Below are 18,851 nucleotides of genomic sequence, written 5' to 3'. Positions count from 1 at the left end.
CACTAATATATTATTAACGAGTTTAGTGCCTACAGCCAGCGAGCCTGGCCCTGCCAAGCCTGGCCACGGCCTCCTTTCGTGCATTGCCAGAGCCTAGCCAAACAATGTCATCAAGCAACCAAACAAGGCTGCCCTGCATATAGCCAGCCTACTTTCACCGGATGCAGACAACCAAACAACCCCATTTTTACTCCTAATCTACATATTCACGGGTGCATATTGCCGGCAAGAGCCACAGGACAAATCCAGGACAGCGTGACATTTGTAAGCACTGTGGCGTTTCTTATATAATATAAATGTTGCAAATGACAATCTACTACTGACAAACGACGGATGTAACGACGATCGGTCGGCTGCGTACGGTAAGCATCAGTTCGTTCAGCTGTGTTGGCGCCGAGCCAATGCAAGCTTGATACTAGAATTTGAACAACCAAAAAAGATAAAACAACCGTATATATACCAAAGCTCTGGCATGCAGATCAAAATATGATCCTGATGACTTGCCTATAAATTTGACCTGACCACCTATATATCAGTCTATCACGTTCCCTCACAAAGCACGTGAGCTGCACGCTACTAGCCTAGCACAAGGCGTTAGCACAAGATGAGGCTCGCCGCAGTGGGCACAGCTTCTCTCCTCCTCCTCCTGGCCGCTGCCGCCACGGCCGGCGCCGTCACCTTCGAGGTGATAAACAACGCGACGACGACCCCCGGCGGGCTGCGCTTCGACCAGGACTACGGCGTCAGCTACGCGGCGCAGGTCCTCTCCGACGCCTCCAGCTTCATCTGGGCGGTTTTCAACCAGACGAGCCCCGCGGACCGCCGGCCCGTCGACCACGTCACCCTCGTGGTCAATGCCATGGACGGCATCGCCTACACCGACGGCAGCACCATCGTGCTCAACGCCGGCTACGTCAACAACTACACCGGCGACGTCAAGACAGAGGTACGACGACTACCTACCTACCGTACAAGTACAATGCCTTCGTACAACCCCTCCATGACATCCGTGCGTGCGTGCGTGCGTGCAGGTAACCGGGGTGCTGTACCACGAGTCGGTACACGTGTGGCAGTGGGGGCTGCAGGACTACGACGTGTACTGGTGGGTCTACGAGGGGATCGCCGACTTCGTCCGGCTGCGGGCCGGCTACGCGCCGGCGCACTGGGTGCAGCCAGGGCAGGGGAGCAGCTGGGAGAAAGGGTACGACGTCACGGCGAGGTTCCTGGACTACTGCGACTCGCTCCGGCCGGGCTTCGTGGCCTTGCTCAACGCCAAGCTGATCAACGGCTACAGCGACGATTACTTCGTGCAGATCCTGGGGAAGTGCGTGCAGGAGCTGTGGCAGGAGTACAAGGCCAAATACGGGGGCCATCAGTGACCGAATGACTCGATATATATATGTAGTATTGCTTAGCTAAGAAAGCTCTCCCGACGAGTTTAACCTTGTTGTACAATTTGATTTCATGGACGACGTATAAATAATAGAGAGCTACTCCCTCTTTTTTCCTAAATTGTAGGCCATTTTAGTTTGTCCTAAATGAAAATTTGTTCTAAGTTTTAGTATGAGTTTATACAAAAATGCATCAGTGTTTATATCACTAAAATGTATTTATTAGATTCAAATAAAAAAATGTCTTGAAGGGCCAATTATTTGGGAGTATTTTTCTACACTTTATTATCAAAACTAGAAAGTTTCATTTAGGATAAACCTAAACAATCTACATGTATACTCCGTCCATACTTGTAGAAAAGTCGTTTTGGAAAAGGTTTGAGTCAAATATTGAGAATATAAATTATAAATAATTTTTAAGTTGTTGAGTTTAAAAATATAAAAACCATATGGATAGATTTGCCTTAAAAAATACTTTCATAAAAATATATTTATACCACTTTTTCATAAATATTTTTATAAAAATAAGAAGTTAAAGTTAGAGTATGTTTTGTAACAGGCTGAATATCTCATCGGATAGAGCTGAGTGACGTTGATTTTGACTTCATAAAACTAAAAGTGGGCTTCGTGTAACAGTTATCTTTGTAAATCTTATTAACCTTGTATAGCTGATACTAATTTAGTATTATAAGTATTGATGCTATTTTTTATATAAAGAAGAGTACCAACATCTATGACTAATTCAGTCAGCCTTTTTTACGTTTTCACTTGAAACAACTATAGAAGTCTATCTATTTTGGGACAGATGGAGTAGGTCATGGAGTACAGGTGAAATGACCTCTCAAGAATAAGGGGATCAACAACTTCCCAAACATGTGTTGACGTAATATTGCGAATTAGTTCCATGGATGCATCGACATAATAGTGGCCGAAACATGGGTAATGGAGTACACATAAGAAAAGCCCATAACGAATAGTGAACATCTCTGAGCCATATAAAACTTTGTATTGGCAAGGCAAAATATTGTGAAAAAAGAACAGCATTTATCATGTACAAAAATTAGAAGATCATATGGTCTGAAAAATTCTACACTGGATTTGTCCATTACATGGATGAATAGCTATGTGCCAACCTAGCCACAAATCATGTGCGAAATCATCCACGGACTGGATGGCTACATTTTGGTGGCCAGCACAACTGGGATGACAGTATGACAACGGTTGCAAAACTTGTTAAGCATTTGGCAAGCCATACATTCGCCATATCAGGCAAGGTCAGCAGCTACAATGTCAATTTTTGAAGTTTCTGTCTTACACATTATCAGGCCAAAATTCCCTGAAAAAAGCCATCTCGAATTCCTTCTCTTTCAAGCGCTTCTCCTCTTCTTGCATCTTTCGTATCCTCTTTGCAGCTAACTTTGCCCTTTTCTTTGACGGCACCTCCTGCTGCAACAGTGACATGTATGAAACAACAAGTTAGAACCCCCATCAGGCAATGTGATGACTAAAAGTAGACATTTTAAGGTATCTAAAGGCTTAATAAAGAAATAAACAGTAATGTCTATTATTTACTAAATCATACGAATATTAAACAAGGCAATGAAAGGAGGGCTTAGGTGTCTATTAAAAAAATAGCCATTCAGTAAGTCAATGAAGTCAGCAGTATTGCAGACTACAAAAAACATAAATTCAAGATAAACAAAAAACGGATTAGGACAACTCTGTTAGTAAGGAAAAAAAATAAATGGGTTGAAACTTGAAACAATCGGGTCATTAGCTCACCTTGGGCTTTTGAGGATTTGTTTCAACATCATCCTCAACCTTAGGCTTTGGTTTTGGTTCTTTAGAACCCAAACCACGCTTGTTATTCTTAACACGAGTTTCTACAGGCTCCAACCTTCCCTGTTCCACACAGTTGAGGCTAGTCAGTAACAGAGTAAGCAATAACAAACAAAATAGACCAACTGTGCTACACTGTACACTGGCTTGATCAAGTGTCAGTGTGTCACATAAACACAGTTTCTTAAATAAGATCGCCAAACTGTAACTCTTGATTAAAGTGCATTGATGAGGAAGATAACTGAATCAATCAAAACTATACTACTACTTAGCTAACACAGGATGACAGGACCCTTCAAAGCATGCAGGAATCGTGCAAAAATGAATTTTACAGGAATTAGTTCAATTTCACAGGAAAAGCGCAGGAACAGGGAATTTCCCGAATTCCAAACAGACCCTAAACATTTGGAGTTACCAGCTATGGAGATGAATTATTAAATTACAAAAATCCATGTGACCCACAAACAACATTTATTTCCCCATGCCCTTTGAACTCATCTGTCAAAAACCTATAAAATTCAGACTGTCTATTTTGCAATTAGTGTGCAGAAAGGCAAATGAGGCATCAATACGCAGATGACAATGCCATAACCATAACCATAACTATAACAAATACCACTAAAATCGATCGACATTAAAATTTGGGGGAAATGAAAATATGAAATTGTGACGCGGGAGTAATCAAGGATCCAGACACAGACCTGCTCCTGCGCTCCAAGGCCAGTGCCCTCCTTCCAACCAGACTTCTTCAGCAGCTGAAGCAAATTCAAGAAACGAATCAAACCCTAAAGCAGCAGGGTGCCCGAAACTACCAGCCATCATGCGGGACATGGGGCGACGCACGTACCTGGAATCCGATGTTGGAGGACCCGATTGCCGCCATCGCCTCTTCCCCTCCCCTCCGGACTCCGGCGCCCGGGTCGCCGCGCCGCTGCGCTCCTCTCTGTCAGGCCGTCAGGCGTCTCGTTGCCCTGTGCGATACAACCACGATGCGCCTGTTTGTGTGAGGCCGGTCTCCTCGTCCCGGGCCGGGCTCGGGGCCCTTGCCGTGCCGTGCGCGGCTCAGACTCGTGCGCCGACCTGGGGTCACGAGTCGGTATCTTCCCAGACTAAATCACGGCCGTCCATTTCTGATCGGACGTCGCACACCCGCACAGGAGACCGATCCCGGCCTCCATATATATATCCGCCGCACGGGTCACGGCACGGCTGTTGGCCCACAGACCAAAAACAAGTTCACACAAAACCGCCGCCGCACGCCGGGATCTCGATCGACTCCGGCCGCCGCGGAAAGCGGAGAAGAAGTCACAGGGATCGCGGGCCAAGATGCAGCTCTTCGTGAGGTCGCTGACGAGGACGATCACGCTGGAGGTCGAGCCGTCGTCGGACACGGTGGCGTCCGTGAAGGCCAAGGTGCAGGACATCGAGGGCATCCCGCCGGACGAGCAGCGGCTCATCTTCGCGGGGAAGGAGCTGAAGGACGGCCCCACGCTGGCGGACTACAGCGTCCACAAGGAGGATATGCTGAACCTGTGCCTCCGCCTCCTCGGCGGCGGCAAGAAGCGCAAGAAGAAGACGTTCACCACCCCCAAGAAGGGCAAGCACGAGCACAAGAGCGCCGGGCTCGACGCCGTGCTCGGGCGGTACAGGGTCGATGAGGCCACGGGGAAGGTGGAGAGGCTGCGCAAGGAATGCCCCAACGCGGAGTGCGGCCCTGGCGTGTTCATGGCGGCGCACGCCGACAGGCACGCCTGCGGCAGGTGCGGCCTCACCTACGTCGTCGTCGAGAACCATATGTTTTTCTTATGAATGCTTGGCTTTTTAAAAAAATATTTTTTATAGTTGTTATTGTCTGACATTCAATCTGGTAACCACTGCCTTGTTTGATTGGCGTTGTTAAATTTTAACTCCCATTACATCAAATATTTGAACGAATATTAAATATAGACGATATATAAAACTAAAAACACAGCTTAATTTGCGTGATGAACTTTTTAAACCTAATTAGTTCATGATTAAACACTAATTACTAAATAAAATAAAAATATTATAGTATCCATTAAACTTTAATAGCGCTAACCAAACACACCCTAAATCAGGTCGTTCTGAGTGTGATTGTAGTGTTCGGGTGGCATCTTCCCTCACTACATAGATGCGTCCAACTTCGCTAGCCAGCTCGTTTGGCTAACGAGCTGAAACACCATGCACATTTCACATTCTGCAAAACAGATGGCTGATCTTAAGTATCCCAGGTAGGTTAACAACAAATACAGGTTATAAGCAAGGGTTGCAGTCATAGCTGTGATACATTGTTGAACGAAAAGAGAAACAATAAACCAGAAAACAAAAGGCTCAGTGTGGTCTGGTGGAATGCAGCAGCAAATGAAGACTCACCAAATTTTGGTGTCATTGACTCGTCTATACAGATAGCTATGCAATATGTCAGGATCACACGTCGCTTTCCTATTCCAAAAACATGTATGCGCCTAGCTACAATAGCAGCTGTTGGCCACAGCACCAAGTTCGTTCGTTCATTGGCAAGGGACCTCAACTCTGGTGGCTACCCTAACAAAACTGTGCCCCTTCCTAGAAGGCCAACTCCTCTTTCTCTTCAGCTGCAATTGGCAGCGATCCCTCTGAGGCGGCGTCCCGGATCTTGTTGGCCTTCTCGTTGCTTATGCCCAGCAGGTACTGCAACCTTGATAGCTTCTCAGGCCTTGGAATGCTCTTTAGGTAGATGGCATATAGATCATCTAGCTCTCCTGGTGTGGGCCATGACAAGGGTTTTGATGCAGGGACCGCAGCGTCACATGCAAGCATGTCATTCAGTGATGAAACCTGCAATATGAAATTTTATAGTTAGTGCACGTACCAAAATTACATTAGTTTTCCAGAACTGGATTTTCAAAGAGCATATAAAGGGGAACTTAGTACCATACCACATCATCTCTCTTCTTCTGACGAAGCAAGGCAATAGCCTGAACAAGGGAGTTCTCCAACCTAACCTTTGCAATATCCTGAACAATTGACTTGGCCTTCTCAGAACTTATTATGAGATCAGCTGGAATCTTTTCATACATTTCCTCTTCATCAAAATCCCCTTTACCTGAAGAAAAGATCTCTTCAACAGTTTTCTTATAAATGCTTTCTCGCTGCGGCTCCCCAATCAAGCTATCCAGTTGGAAGTTTGCTTCTCTCAATCCTCGAACCTGCTGTATACCGATCTGACCCCGAGCAACAGAGGCTTCAATAGCAGAAGATAACTTTGTAGTTGTAATACCCTTAATGATTTTCTGTGCATGTTCAGTAGGCAAACCAACCTGCTTTTGAATCTTAGCAAGCTGGTCAGCCTTAGCCTCTGTTAATTTCCCATCAGCAAGAATTACTTCCGCCTGTTGCACAAAAGCTTTCTCTGCAAACTTAATGTGAACATCTTGAGCTTCTTTGCGAGTTAAACCAAGTATGTCACCCAATTGCTTTAGCATTAAAAACTCCGAATCGTCTTTCTTTGTAGAGATAGCTGTTCCAAATGATACGTTAGTCGTCTCCCCAGTGATGCAGAACATCAAGTATGTTTCATACAGCTCAGCCCTATCCCTCAATGGAATGTCATCCTTGAGAGTTATCTCTTTCTGGCTTGACTTTCTCAGCTTTTCTTTGAGCTCTTTTTCAGGTCTAGTCTTTCTCAGTGTCTCCAATGATTCCCATTCATGTTCATCATCCTCTCCCTCAGATTCTGATGCTGCACTTGATGCTTCAGTTTCAGCAACTGGAGATATCTCTCCTTTAATGTCAGCTAAAAGCTCGCTAACAACAACTATGTTGAAGGAAATTAACTTCTTCAGCTCTTTTGCAGTTTCAATGCGGTTCCCAGCTTCTTTTGCTCTCTGAATGTAGCTCAAGAATAACTTCCGTACCTGATCATTTGAATGTGACAACTTAGAATAGTGAACTAGCTTTGCTGAAGGAATATATATAAAAGAATACACATAACATATATCAGAGAAGATCAGGAGAAAATAAGGTGGTATCATTTTTCAAAGGAAATATACATACTGCTTTACTAAAGATCGCCATGGCAGCCTCCGTTTTCAGGTTTAGACTTTGTGCTGCCTTCCTAACAGCCTCTCGTCTATCAGCATTATATCCATCAACAGATGCAATGGCTTCCTTGACAACCTGAAATGTCCTAACAAATGTAAGAGCACTTATACAGAACGTGCCATCAGCTTTGCCTGAACAAGATATGGAACAAAATCTAAACAACTACAAAGGAGTTCAATCAAAAAGGTTTAGAGTCACCTTTTCGAACAGTTGTCCACAGATCTCAGTATGAACAGCATCCACAGTTTCTTGAGGGATGCAGAGACGCACTTGGAATGCCATCAGAGCTTCCACTTCCTCCTTGCTCAGCTCTCCATCCGCTACAAACTGCTGAAGCTTCTGTCTGTAAATTTCTGAAGTTTGAAGAGGAATTAATAAGCATGATATTCTGAATACAGACTGAATACTGGCAGGGCCAGAAATTTTTTGAATTAAAATCTAAAATCATAACTCGGAATGGCCTAGTTTGCATGGTATTAATATACTTATACATACAATTTATAGTATTAGCATTAGTATTATTAGTAGTATTATGAAAATAGATGTGAGGCTTCTTTTGGTCAAAACATTTGTAACGTACTTTTTTGTTGGTGAATTTCATCCGCGACCATAATCATACACTCAATATGAACCAAACTCAAGTTACCTTTCCAAAACACAACATAATAGTCTAAAACACCAATGCAGCAGTATCAGCATGACAGCACAGAGATTACAGTGTAAAGATGCCTTGTATAACGGATTGCCATTGAGCAAAACCTCTTATTTACCACAGCAGACAGCTGTGCTGTGGAAATGTTGCAAGAAGAAAAAAAAATTGTCTGAGATGGTACCTTCATGCATCTTGCTAGCCAGTTCAGGATCAAACTGTAACTTCTCGCAAAGAATTTGGAGGAATGCTGCTTTGCTAGGGACTGAAGCCAATTCAGTGTTAAATGATTTAGCAAGTGTCTTTCTGTATATGTGAGCTTTGACATCAGACAAGATTCCTTCTGTTTCCCGCTTCCCCAGTCCAAATATGTTTCTCAGTTCATTCAGAGGGGAAAGCTGCATTTTTTAAGCACAGAAAAACTTTTGTTGAGATAGTACAGAATAAATAGCATCTTTATGGTCAGAAGGCATGTGAAAGACAGTACAAGATGCTGGTACAAGCTGACGGTGATCTATTATTTTGATGCAAAACTGAACTGATCGGCTAAAATCAAGATAAATTTTCTGATGGGGCCTATTCCAATTTGCCAGATCTTCAATTTATTTAAGGCTAAGCTCGATTTGACTAGTTTTTGTGTTCCTTTCTCTCTTGGCTGCCTGTTGCATGCCGCCTTTTCTACCTTTCAGCTATGCAGGTTTGTCTTCATTTTCTGTAACTCCTCTTCATTCTTTTTTTAATAAAATGCACAGTAGGGGGCCTCCCTTACTGTATTTCCCCTCAAAAAAAAGAACTAGAAAGGGGTTATATTAACTTGTCATCACACAAACAAGCACCATCAGTAAACTAGAAATTAAATCACCTTCTCATCATCCACAATTCCATCTGAAAGTACTTCTGTAGCATAGGCCTTATAGAGTATCTTGAGATCATCAGCTCTCCTATCGTGATCATGCTCTCCAGCTATGCATGACATGCACCAAAAAAAATTATTAAACAAGGTTGATCTCACTAAAAGTATGATTGCAAAAAATTTAACCGTTTTATACCTAATGAAATAGGGCCAAGACCACGAGCAAAATGATCAGCTTGAGGGTGTTTGCTTAATGTTGTAAGCAAACTATTAAATTTAATAACAATGTTCACTTCTTCCACAGCCTGAGTTAGACTATCCCTGCAATCACATGGTTCAGCAGTAAGGTAAATCCACCAATGCTCTGAAATGGTACAGTCTGAATCTATAAGCATGCCAACATTCAGAGGATTGACCATTCCTGCACAAGGATTCGTGCAGGGGCAGAGCTTCATTGAGACCAACATGGGTCATGGCCCCTCCTGCTCATTTGTGATGTCCATTAAGTGTCTACTTATCAGCTTAAAAATAGCAAGCTCTTTCCTACTTAATTAATCTAGCCAATTTCTCTGTCTGTCTGCTGAACTTGCTGCCAAGCTCCGCCATTCTGGATTCATGCTTTTGCTAATTATTACTGGTCAGAAGTCAAGAATTTTGTATGCATCATCATGGTCTTTTCATGCTCCATCAGAAATGCACAGGTGTCTTGGCTGCTACTAATGGAAGTTAAATACTCCCTCTAGTAGTAAAAGCATATTTATATACCAAAAGTACTCATCAAATTTATTAACGGCACACCTACCTGATAGTTTATATGAGTGGAGTTAAAGTTTATATTTTAAATAGAGATTTGATAATGTTATGGCATTGCTTATGGTAGACAAGACAATGCCGCAACCATAACATGGCAGGGCCATGTGTGAGAAAGGTTGGCGCATAAATACATGATGGATCATCTTGTGTTTTAAACATGGGGTGTGAAAGACAGATTATTACCTGTTGCTACTTACAAGGTATATTTTCTCCATTATATGGCCAAAATATCTACCAAATTGCAAACCAATATATCCGGATTTAGAAAAATGGCTATGCTCTCTCCATTGAACCACAGGGTATCTAGCTTAGAACATCACTCAGGTTTCTATGCACATCTAATAATGAAATCTGGTAACATGGTTCTCAAAGGGTAAGTATGTTCCATACGGAATACGTGACTTCAAGATGTCTAATGCTGATGAAATGTTGTCTTGAACTAGCTTCTTCACGTGCTCGCGGAACATCTCAGCAGCAATCTGCAAGAAATTTAAAATGTCACTTAACAGCAAAACATGCTTGGATTACTCTATTTATCTTTTTCAAGCAAACTTAGATCAACACCAATGATAAATATAGTGACCGTTTATTTTGTCTAAACTCTTGAGTCTTGACTAGTGTATATGCATCATAGCATGCATATAAAATGACATTGTTCTATCGTACTGATGTAGATTTCAGCCCAAATGATGAAAAAGCAAATAGGCAGCAACAGACTTTTAGAAGAAGAATTACCTCATCAGATAGTTTATATGCAAGTTGCGCTCTCCTTACATCAATGAGCGTGCCTGTGTCAAGACCTAAAACGAGAGCATTTTGAGTTCAGAATGTTCTTGAGATGTAATAAGAGACATATTAAACAATGAATATAACAACAGAAAATGGCATTGCTGTCTTTACAGCACACTACATGATGTACTTGATAAAGCAAATCTTAATAATAGTATAACTTCAGAATTGAACTAACACCTAAACAAAACTATGTGTTCTAGCTGTACCTCTTCCAATAGACTTGAGCTGCACTGAGTATAAACTCTTGGCATTTTCCCTCATAGCAATGTCAATCTAGAAACAAACATAATGTCAAATTGATCTAATAATGATACTTAAGGCAATGGTAAATAAAAAAGACGTTCTTATTTGGACTGCAGAGTAGTGAACTAGTGACCTTAACACTTTACGAACATTTGTCCAAACTATTTGAAATATCAACTGCATCAAGAGCAGCATGACAACTATGCAAAGGACAATTTCATCATACTTTAAAATAATTCTCGCATCCATTGAGGCAATATTGCCAGAAAACGATGAAACTAAACTTCAAATTCCGAACAAAGTACTTTCTCCGTGAGATCAAAGCATAAAACTGAGAGAAGGTATGCAGAAAATTAACAGGTATTTTTATAATTAATTACCTGAGAATCAGTCACCCCAAAAAGACGTTTCCAAGGAAGTAGGAATGCAGATGCATCTCCAAAAACAAGATTGGACACATAAATTAACTTCTGAAATGCCTGCAAAGAATTTGACATGGTTATAATATGGGCCAACAGAAAGTTCTAAGTATCTCATTCATATATCTAAGCATAGACACTTGCCCGCCTTTGTTCCATGTCAGCATCACGATCACTTGTTTCCAGCCTCTCTCTGTATATGCGTCTACCAATCTAGTACAACAAGCAAAGAGGAAAAGGTATACTTATTGGCATAAACATAGCGAATGCGGAAAACAGAAACAAAAACAATAAGAGGGATATAGATGACAAAATATAAAAGGGTTTGGATCAGGAGGCAATACCTCCATGTGCATGTTAGCAGCATCTACATCATCAAGCCCAAGAGCTCTTTTAAATTTTATAATTGCCTGAACCTCCGTACCTTTGAGATCTTCATCTCCTGGAGGAAGTACTGAGTAAACATACCTGCATCAAAGCATGGTCAGGACAAGGATGAGCAAATAACTGAAATTTAGAAGGGTGAGACCTTTGAGGAATAATATACTCTTCTGACCTAAATGCTGATACATGAAAATGACTACGTGAGTATCATAGAGTTTACTTGGTTTTTTAACAATAAAGCATGAGCTCAGGTGTATCCAGGCAAGATTGCTGACACCCATCCACGAAATCGAAAGGCTGTAATTAAAAGTTACCACCCAAATGCACAAATACAAATTTCACAACGAACACCACCAAACAAGCTTGGTATCTGCTTGTGTTGTGCACATTAGCTCCAGTCAAAGAATGAAATTTATGAGGAATATGTAGGATTAATGATTCTTTAGTAGGAAGCTCACTAGGCATGTGAATTGGCCCTGTCCAGAAAACAACACTTTGTTCCCTAACCGGACCAGCTGACACCACATTGCGTCACAATCCACTCCACATCATGGGCACACGCCTCCATGGACATGCAGGCGGCCGTGACGAGCGCATGAGTTGACAACAGCCACCCACCAGCATGCTAACCTCAGCGAGTGCACGGACAATGACAAGTATGCGACCATGGCCACTATGACCATCTCACACACAAGCAGACAGAGGCGTATGGCCAGGCCCCCATGCCAAGCTTTCTGAATGCTTTGCTTGCTCAGTTGTGTATATCAAACTTGCCTCATATCTGAGGTATGCATCATCTCGTCATTTTTCCCCTTTATTTGTTTAGCATTCGCTACCATGTTGTTTCTTCGGAAAACACAACACAGCACTGAACAGCGAAATGTGTGGTGTTTTGGTTTGAGGCAGAAACTCCAGTTTTTCTATTCTGAAAACTGAAACTTTTGCTCACCAAATATACTGAACCCAAAACACAGAATAAACTGAGTGACCATGCCTAATAGCAATAGTTGATTTGCTTGCCTAAGTTCCTTTATATAGATTAGAAACATCCAGAGACCAATTGCTCCTTAATATATAAGGAATAGTATGATTGCAGCTAGAAGATTGTGGTTATTCCTTTTTCTTGCAATTGTTTGCAGAAACTTTCATGCCTCCAACTGGAGTAGTATGCAGGGGGCAACAGGTAGTGAATAGTGAGTAGCACAACACCAGTTATGCCCATGGTTATCAAGGCGGTAAGGCGAGGGGTGACGACTGACTAACACCTTACGCTTAAGCAACTAAAGCGTGAGGCAAGATAACGCCTTAAGAATTTAAGAAAACTTAATGCATACAATGCGCCAGCTGGGGGAAAAAAGAGAACAAAAAGCTCACCTGGCATACAAGTCACAGAGCTCTGCTTTGAAGGCTTCATCCTGTGTGCTAACTCCATATCTAAAATTAAAATTGCACATCATAAGAATATGAAGAGGAGCAACAGCAGCATCAATAATTAGCCTCCAGAAGAGACCCAAAAAAATATGGAAATTATATATATAGCTTCTTTTAGCATAATACATAACTAGGTAAACCATATTTACTTGCATTCCAACAATAAATGCAACTATGGGGGCTTAAAACTAAGTAACCAAATAAACAAGCGTGCAAGACTATTGGGGCAAAGTGGATATCACAATAAAAGCCTGAGATAATCAAATCACTGTTATCTATATTGCGAGTACTAATATACTAATATTTAGTTTACGAACAAAACAAAAACCTCAACTAAGGGGCACTTCATTGGATACAGGTAGGTCACTACCAAATATAAGAATAACGACCATTCGTTCAGACCATGAGGCAAACATGATTACCAGGACTAGCCCTATAATTTGAGCAGCACAGCAGTAGGTCGAACCATTTCACCAATAAAAACCCAATGCCGCAGCAACACACGAGAGCAATGAGCAACTCACTTGTTCGCGATTGCCTCCACCTCGCCGCTCTCCAGGTTGGTGGGGTCGTCGTGGCCCGCGACGTAATTGTGCAGCCCCACGGCAGCGACCTCCGGGACCACGGAGTTGACCGCGGCCGCTCCCGCCACGCTGGCCGCGCCAAGCACGGCCGCCCCCGCCACGGCCACGGCGCGCGACCCGCCGCCCGCGCGGAGCCCGATGCCGTACCCGGCCGCCACGGCCGCCGCGGCGACGGCCAGCTCGGCCGCCGTCCGCGCCACGGGCGGCAGCGCCTCCACCAGCGGCTGGATGCCCGTCAGCTCCCTCCGCGCGCCGAACACCGCCTCGCCCCCAGGGGAGGAGGCCTCGCCGCCCGCGGCGGCCGCGCGGAGACGGAGACGGAGCCAGAGCCGGAGCCGCGCGGCGGCGGGCCGACGCGGCCGCGGCGGGAAGCGGAGGAGCGGGAAGGGTTTAAGCGGCGAGAAGAGAAGTGGCGGCGGGCTGGCCCCCGCCGCCGACCGAGGCGAGGGCTTCGCGGAGGCGAGTGCCAGCTCCATGCCCGAGATAGGTACCTGCTGCCTCCTCTGCGGACGGGGGTGGGGACGGGCGCCTTCTCCTCGGCGGCGGGCGGCGGGGCCGGCGGGTTGGGGTGGGATGTGATGGATTGGGGGGAGGGTGGCGGATGAGGTGGAGGAGGAGGAGGGGGAGGGGGGGCGCGGCGCGGGCGAGCCTGAGGAGCAGCGGATAGCGTTGGGGGGGGGGGGGGGGGGGGGTGGGGGTGGTGGGATTGGTGCGGCGGGGCGGGGGCGAGGGCCGGCTGGACCAACAAGGGTTTGCCTTGCCTGCCGCTTGCCGGTTGCGCGGGCGCGGACACGGACGGGTCCCGCCGTGATCCGTCTCGCCTATTTCAGGCGTGCGACTTCGTTCTCCTGTCGTTCCGTGGCACACGGTCGTCTGCTCGCTCGCTTTGCTGGTTCCGCGGCTCTCTGTCCGTGACATTCCTTTCCTTCCCGGCGTCTAAGGTTATCGCGTCTCGCGGTTGCTGTCGGTGCCATCTACATGTGTGATGTATTGCACTATTGCCTGTCCGCGTCTGTGAGGTTTTTCGGGGTTTTCTTGGTTTCATTCACTTTCGTGTGTTCGGCGGAATATGAGCATGTGTGATTGTTCTATGAGACTGAGCTAGTTGCACATTCTCTAGTTGATATTGTGGTAGGTGGTTGTTACTAATAGTGTAATAGTTAGAAACTTAGAAATCCAAACTCTATGAAACTTTTTCCTCAGTCATGTGCTAGGCATGAGCATGGTGATTGTTACTTTCTCTATCCCTAAATAAATAGATCCCTAGAAAAAACATTAAAATTTATAGTATCAAATTAGTATTAGATTTATTATAGAATATATATTTTTATAATATATTTATTTTATATTATATATGTCGTTATTTTTTTCTATAAAGTTAGTCAAACTTAAAATGGTTTGGCTGGCACCGATTTTAGAAATTCATTTATTTAGGAACAGATGAAGTATGTAGTATGTTTATCTAGGAAGGATTTTGATTAAATCATAATGTCATCTTGTGTCATGTATGATGTAGGATTTATTATATCTCATCTTATATTCATATATAAAATCGTTGTAGAGCCATCTTCTTTTTTGTATTTAATTCATTTTTATCGGCATCGTCTTTACTTGCTTGGACTTAGCTATTCATCTTACAATTGTTTCTTACATCCCTCGAGCTTGTTGATGCATCAAATAATTTGATACTTAATTGTCAATTAGCATGGACAATTACAAAAGCTTGTAAATGCTACTGATTAAAATCATTAGATCTATGTAAAAGCACGAAACCCTTTCATTTCAAGCATTGTGATGTATAGACATTGGCATCTAATAAAATTGGATGACTATTTTTTTTCCTCAGTAATGCAAACTTCAAGTAAACTGGTCATGGGATTCAATACGGTTTCAGTGGAAATGGGTATATCTCTTATGAAATTAATCCTCACTAGAAGACTATCTCAACATACAAGTCCACATCATTCTCCACTACCTTACATCATCTTTTCTCTAATAGCCATGTCATCCCACTAACTTCTAACATCTTAATGCAAACTATCCATATTATCTTCACTTAATTTCATTTTAAATTGTTCATAATGCCACATCAATATGTGGGTATCTTCTAGTTTTTAGGAAAGGAATATCTTCCAGCATCCACAATAGTTCATTTGTTAGTGAGAGCAAGACGGTGTTAGTAAAACCAATGTTGTTTTTTTGTCAATTACTAAGTATTGTACCTTTAAACAAGTCATTTAGGTGGACTTTAACTAGTGAGAAATTGGTGTTTTGATTGCATTTGGGGACCTTATACTAGTTGTGTCGATTTCTCTAAATGAGGATGAGGATGTGTTTGTGTGGAATTTAAGTAGAAATGGCTTTTTCTCGGTACAATCGGTTTACAAAGAGGTAGGGTGCTAAAGAAGTTCTGAATTTGGAAGGCAAAGTTACCTTTAAATCATTTTTCCTTTAGAATTTAAAGGTAGGCGTTATTTTGACCAAAGATAACTTGGTTAAAAGACATTACACTTGGTGCACTAAATGTTGGTTCTGTAGATTAGATGAAACCATTCAACAACTATTTTGTTGAATTACTTATTACAAGATATATTTGGAATGCAGTATTTATCACTTAGTATTTAACCACATGTTACTATATAATATTTATTGTTTTTTGATAGACAAGCTTATCTCAAAACTTGAAATCAAATTTTAGGTTGCATTTAGCGAGACTCTAGCTCGCTTCTATAGCTCATTGTAAGAAGCCTTACCAAATGTCTATTAAAAAATAGCTCCTCAGAACACCTCCAAGAGTTTGCCAAATTAGATTGTCATCCTTGATAATTTGGCAAAACAAGAAATTCTAGTCTCCAACGGATTGGCAAATGAGGTTGGCAATTAGCCACACATGCATATATGCGCGCGCGTATCGCCTGGGCATCAGCCTCCCTCACATATCCATCTCTTCGTGCATGCTGGAGGCCATAAGCTGTTGCCGTACATGCTGCTATTGTCGTGCATGCTGCTGTTGTGGGTCTCTTTTTTAATTATACCAAGTTAAAATGGCAAACTATTGAAGAGAGTCCATTTTTTCACTTGCCATATATTTTAGGGAATTGCCAAATCATAATATTTGCCATTGAATTTTGGCAAACTCAGAGGAGTCGAAGTCATTTTTGCAAATAGGAGATACAGCAAAAAAAAATGTGGCTTCTTGGCTTCTCCCATCTCCTCCTCACAAAACCTAGTACAAATTATTGTAAAATTATCACTGAAGCCTTTTTTGCCAAATGTTTTTAACTCCACATGAGCAGTCGGAGCTAGAGCTCCAGGACCTTAATTAGTAGGAGTGACTATTTGCAAGGTTGTGTGGTTGAGCAGAAATGGTGTTGTATTCTAAATAAAGGACTATAACTCATTTGTTCTTGTATTAGTATTTTCAGAATAATATATTGGATCAGGCGCTGCCCACAATTATATAAAAAGAAACAAAGTTTATCAAATTTTTTTGACAAATAACAAAGTTTATCATTGAAGGAAGGTTGTCGTACAACAGAGGAGAGAGTATTTTAAGTCTTAGGTACTTTGGGATGACAAAATCGATTTAGGATTGAGGCACGAGTGATTTTCTAGAGTTGCATGTGTGTCTTTGTGTGCTACCGCTTGGTAGAGTGTGTAGGAGGCTGAAATGTTGTTATTCTTTAATTAAGAAAATGTTACATTAAGCATGAGCAGATTTAGGGGTATTTTCCAGTATTTCTGGGAATACCTAACTATTTTGGTATATTTTTATGTACATATGTGTGTATATACTATATATATGAATGTATAATGCTATACTTTATAGTATTTTTCACATTTAAGCTTAAAATAGGTAAAAAAAAATAGAATTTCAATTAGAAATCTAGATTCTTTTAAAGTTGCTGATTTGCAGTACTATTTGCTATATTTTAAACCTATAAATTTGACTTTTTTTATGACATAGAATACTCGATTTTCAAATCCCAGCTCCGCCACCGATATTAAGCTCAGAAGGAGGCTGTCAGTGGAACCTGCATATTTTTGTATCCTGCAATCTCCGGTTTTCGATCTTTTCAGCATGGATCTCGCGATCTTCAGACCCAAGACGCGCAGCTGCGCGTCAGTGTCCGTGTCAGTATCTTCTTTTTCCTTCCCCATTTTTTTAAAGATCAGACAGTGAGTTACGCCCTAATAATCTTCTGACTGAGGGGCTTATTAAGCCTTTAAGCTCAACTGCTCAAGACCCACGCAATCACAGAGCCTGTTTGCTTCTTTGAAGCTCCAATTAAAGAAGTGATGACAAGACTGCGAAAAGAAAAAAAAAAGGAGAGCAAAAAAGATAAAGACGAAGATGGTTTCTGATTCCTTGCACTCTTTGGTCACCAGCCAACAACCAAAGTGTGAAGGCTGCCTCGCCTCTTTCTTTACACGCTGATGGCTTGTACAGAAAGAGTAAAGGTCGGCGTCCCGGTGCGTCTCGTCAGTCGAGCACGAGCTACCCAGGTCTCATACCAGATCGCAGCCGTCCAATTTCTCCGGCCCACCATCTATCGGTTGGTGCAACTGCTCAATCGAGTGAGCAGCTTCACTCTAATCTCTAAATCTTCTCCAGGGATATATCAACCAGAGAACCTGCGTATTATCCAAAACATTTTGCGCTGTTGAGCTTTTATGATTTTCCATCTGTAATTTGGAAATACCATCTAAATAAATGTATGAGACTAGTAAATACTCTTTGTGATAATTTTATACGTAGCATTTATACTGCCAAACTAAAATTTCAATACTCTGGAGTGGTCAAAGTTGACTAAATATTAATCAAAGCAATAAGTTTTTCTTTGAAACACAAGAGAGATGTAAACCTTCGTGCACATAGATGCACCCTTATGAAATAACTCTATAAATATGTAAATTCCTGCGAACAACTCCAAAAGATTGTACCTATTGTAGGCACATCAATATTCATGAGCATGGTGTCTGACATATAGTAGCTGTATTAAAAAAAAACATATGACGTGTTTGGTTGCTCTACTAACTGTTGGCAAGGCAGCCATGAGCCTATGACCACCCCGCCTGGGAAAGCTGTCTGGGCCAAGAGCCGCCTCGGAGGCAGGGCGTCAATTCAAAGACTTCATCTTAGTCTTAGATGGGCACGAGGTACAACTATGACCTTTGGTTCTCATGTTTTTTGGTGGTTGTAAGGATTCCTCCAGTTGAAATATCTCATGTTTTTTTGGTGGTTGTAAGGATTCCTCCATTGCAAATATAGACCGCTTTAGTTTTGTCTTAGGTTTTTCTTCATTTTGATTAGATTTATAGAACAATACACTAATATCTACACTATCA

General features: G+C 42.4%; 4 protein-coding genes across 5 annotated transcripts; 2 read left to right on the top strand and 2 right to left on the bottom strand.

Annotated features, from left to right (window-relative positions):
• On the top strand, positions 569-1,428 carry LOC8067106. The gene is made up of 2 exons (XM_002466980.2): positions 569-946; positions 1,032-1,428. The coding sequence occupies exons 1-2, from the start codon at positions 605-607 to the stop codon at positions 1,377-1,379; spliced, it is 690 nt and encodes a 229-aa protein (XP_002467025.1). The 5' UTR covers positions 569-604; the 3' UTR covers positions 1,380-1,428.
• LOC8065825 (PIN2/TERF1-interacting telomerase inhibitor 1) lies at positions 2,379-4,250 on the bottom strand. 2 transcript variants are annotated; one of them, XM_002464395.2, is made up of 4 exons: positions 4,078-4,250; positions 3,932-3,985; positions 3,174-3,293; positions 2,379-2,837 (listed from the first exon to the last, which is right to left on the bottom strand). In XM_002464395.2, exons 1-4 carry the CDS (start codon positions 4,111-4,113, stop codon positions 2,703-2,705), a joined length of 345 nt encoding a protein of 114 aa, XP_002464440.1. In that variant the 5' UTR covers positions 4,114-4,250; the 3' UTR covers positions 2,379-2,702. The 2 variants fall into 2 exon arrangements, with proteins under 2 accessions (XP_002464440.1, XP_021307651.1); XM_021451976.1 differs by having other exon boundaries at positions 2,379-2,834.
• On the top strand, positions 4,388-5,137 carry LOC8067105 (ubiquitin-40S ribosomal protein S27a-1). Its single transcript, XM_002466979.2, has one exon. It carries the CDS (start codon positions 4,557-4,559, stop codon positions 5,037-5,039), a length of 483 nt encoding a protein of 160 aa, XP_002467024.2. The 5' UTR covers positions 4,388-4,556; the 3' UTR covers positions 5,040-5,137.
• Positions 5,465-14,073, bottom strand: LOC8065824 (protein TIC110, chloroplastic). The gene is made up of 15 exons (XM_021451974.1): positions 13,443-14,073; positions 12,862-12,921; positions 11,448-11,571; positions 11,248-11,316; positions 11,065-11,163; positions 10,648-10,714; positions 10,385-10,449; positions 10,040-10,128; positions 9,033-9,157; positions 8,846-8,946; positions 8,168-8,381; positions 7,533-7,687; positions 7,287-7,409; positions 6,170-7,147; positions 5,465-6,068 (listed from the first exon to the last, which is right to left on the bottom strand). The coding sequence occupies exons 1-15, from the start codon at positions 13,976-13,978 to the stop codon at positions 5,817-5,819; spliced, it is 3,057 nt and encodes a 1,018-aa protein (XP_021307649.1). The 5' UTR covers positions 13,979-14,073; the 3' UTR covers positions 5,465-5,816.

The sequence above is a fragment of the Sorghum bicolor genome, chromosome 1 (assembly GCF_000003195.3).
Source record: "Sorghum bicolor cultivar BTx623 chromosome 1, Sorghum_bicolor_NCBIv3, whole genome shotgun sequence".
Lineage (NCBI taxonomy): Eukaryota > Viridiplantae > Streptophyta > Magnoliopsida > Poales > Poaceae > Sorghum > Sorghum bicolor.
The sequence above is the reverse complement of the archived record's forward strand: the minus strand, read 5'-3'. Positions and strand labels throughout refer to the sequence as shown.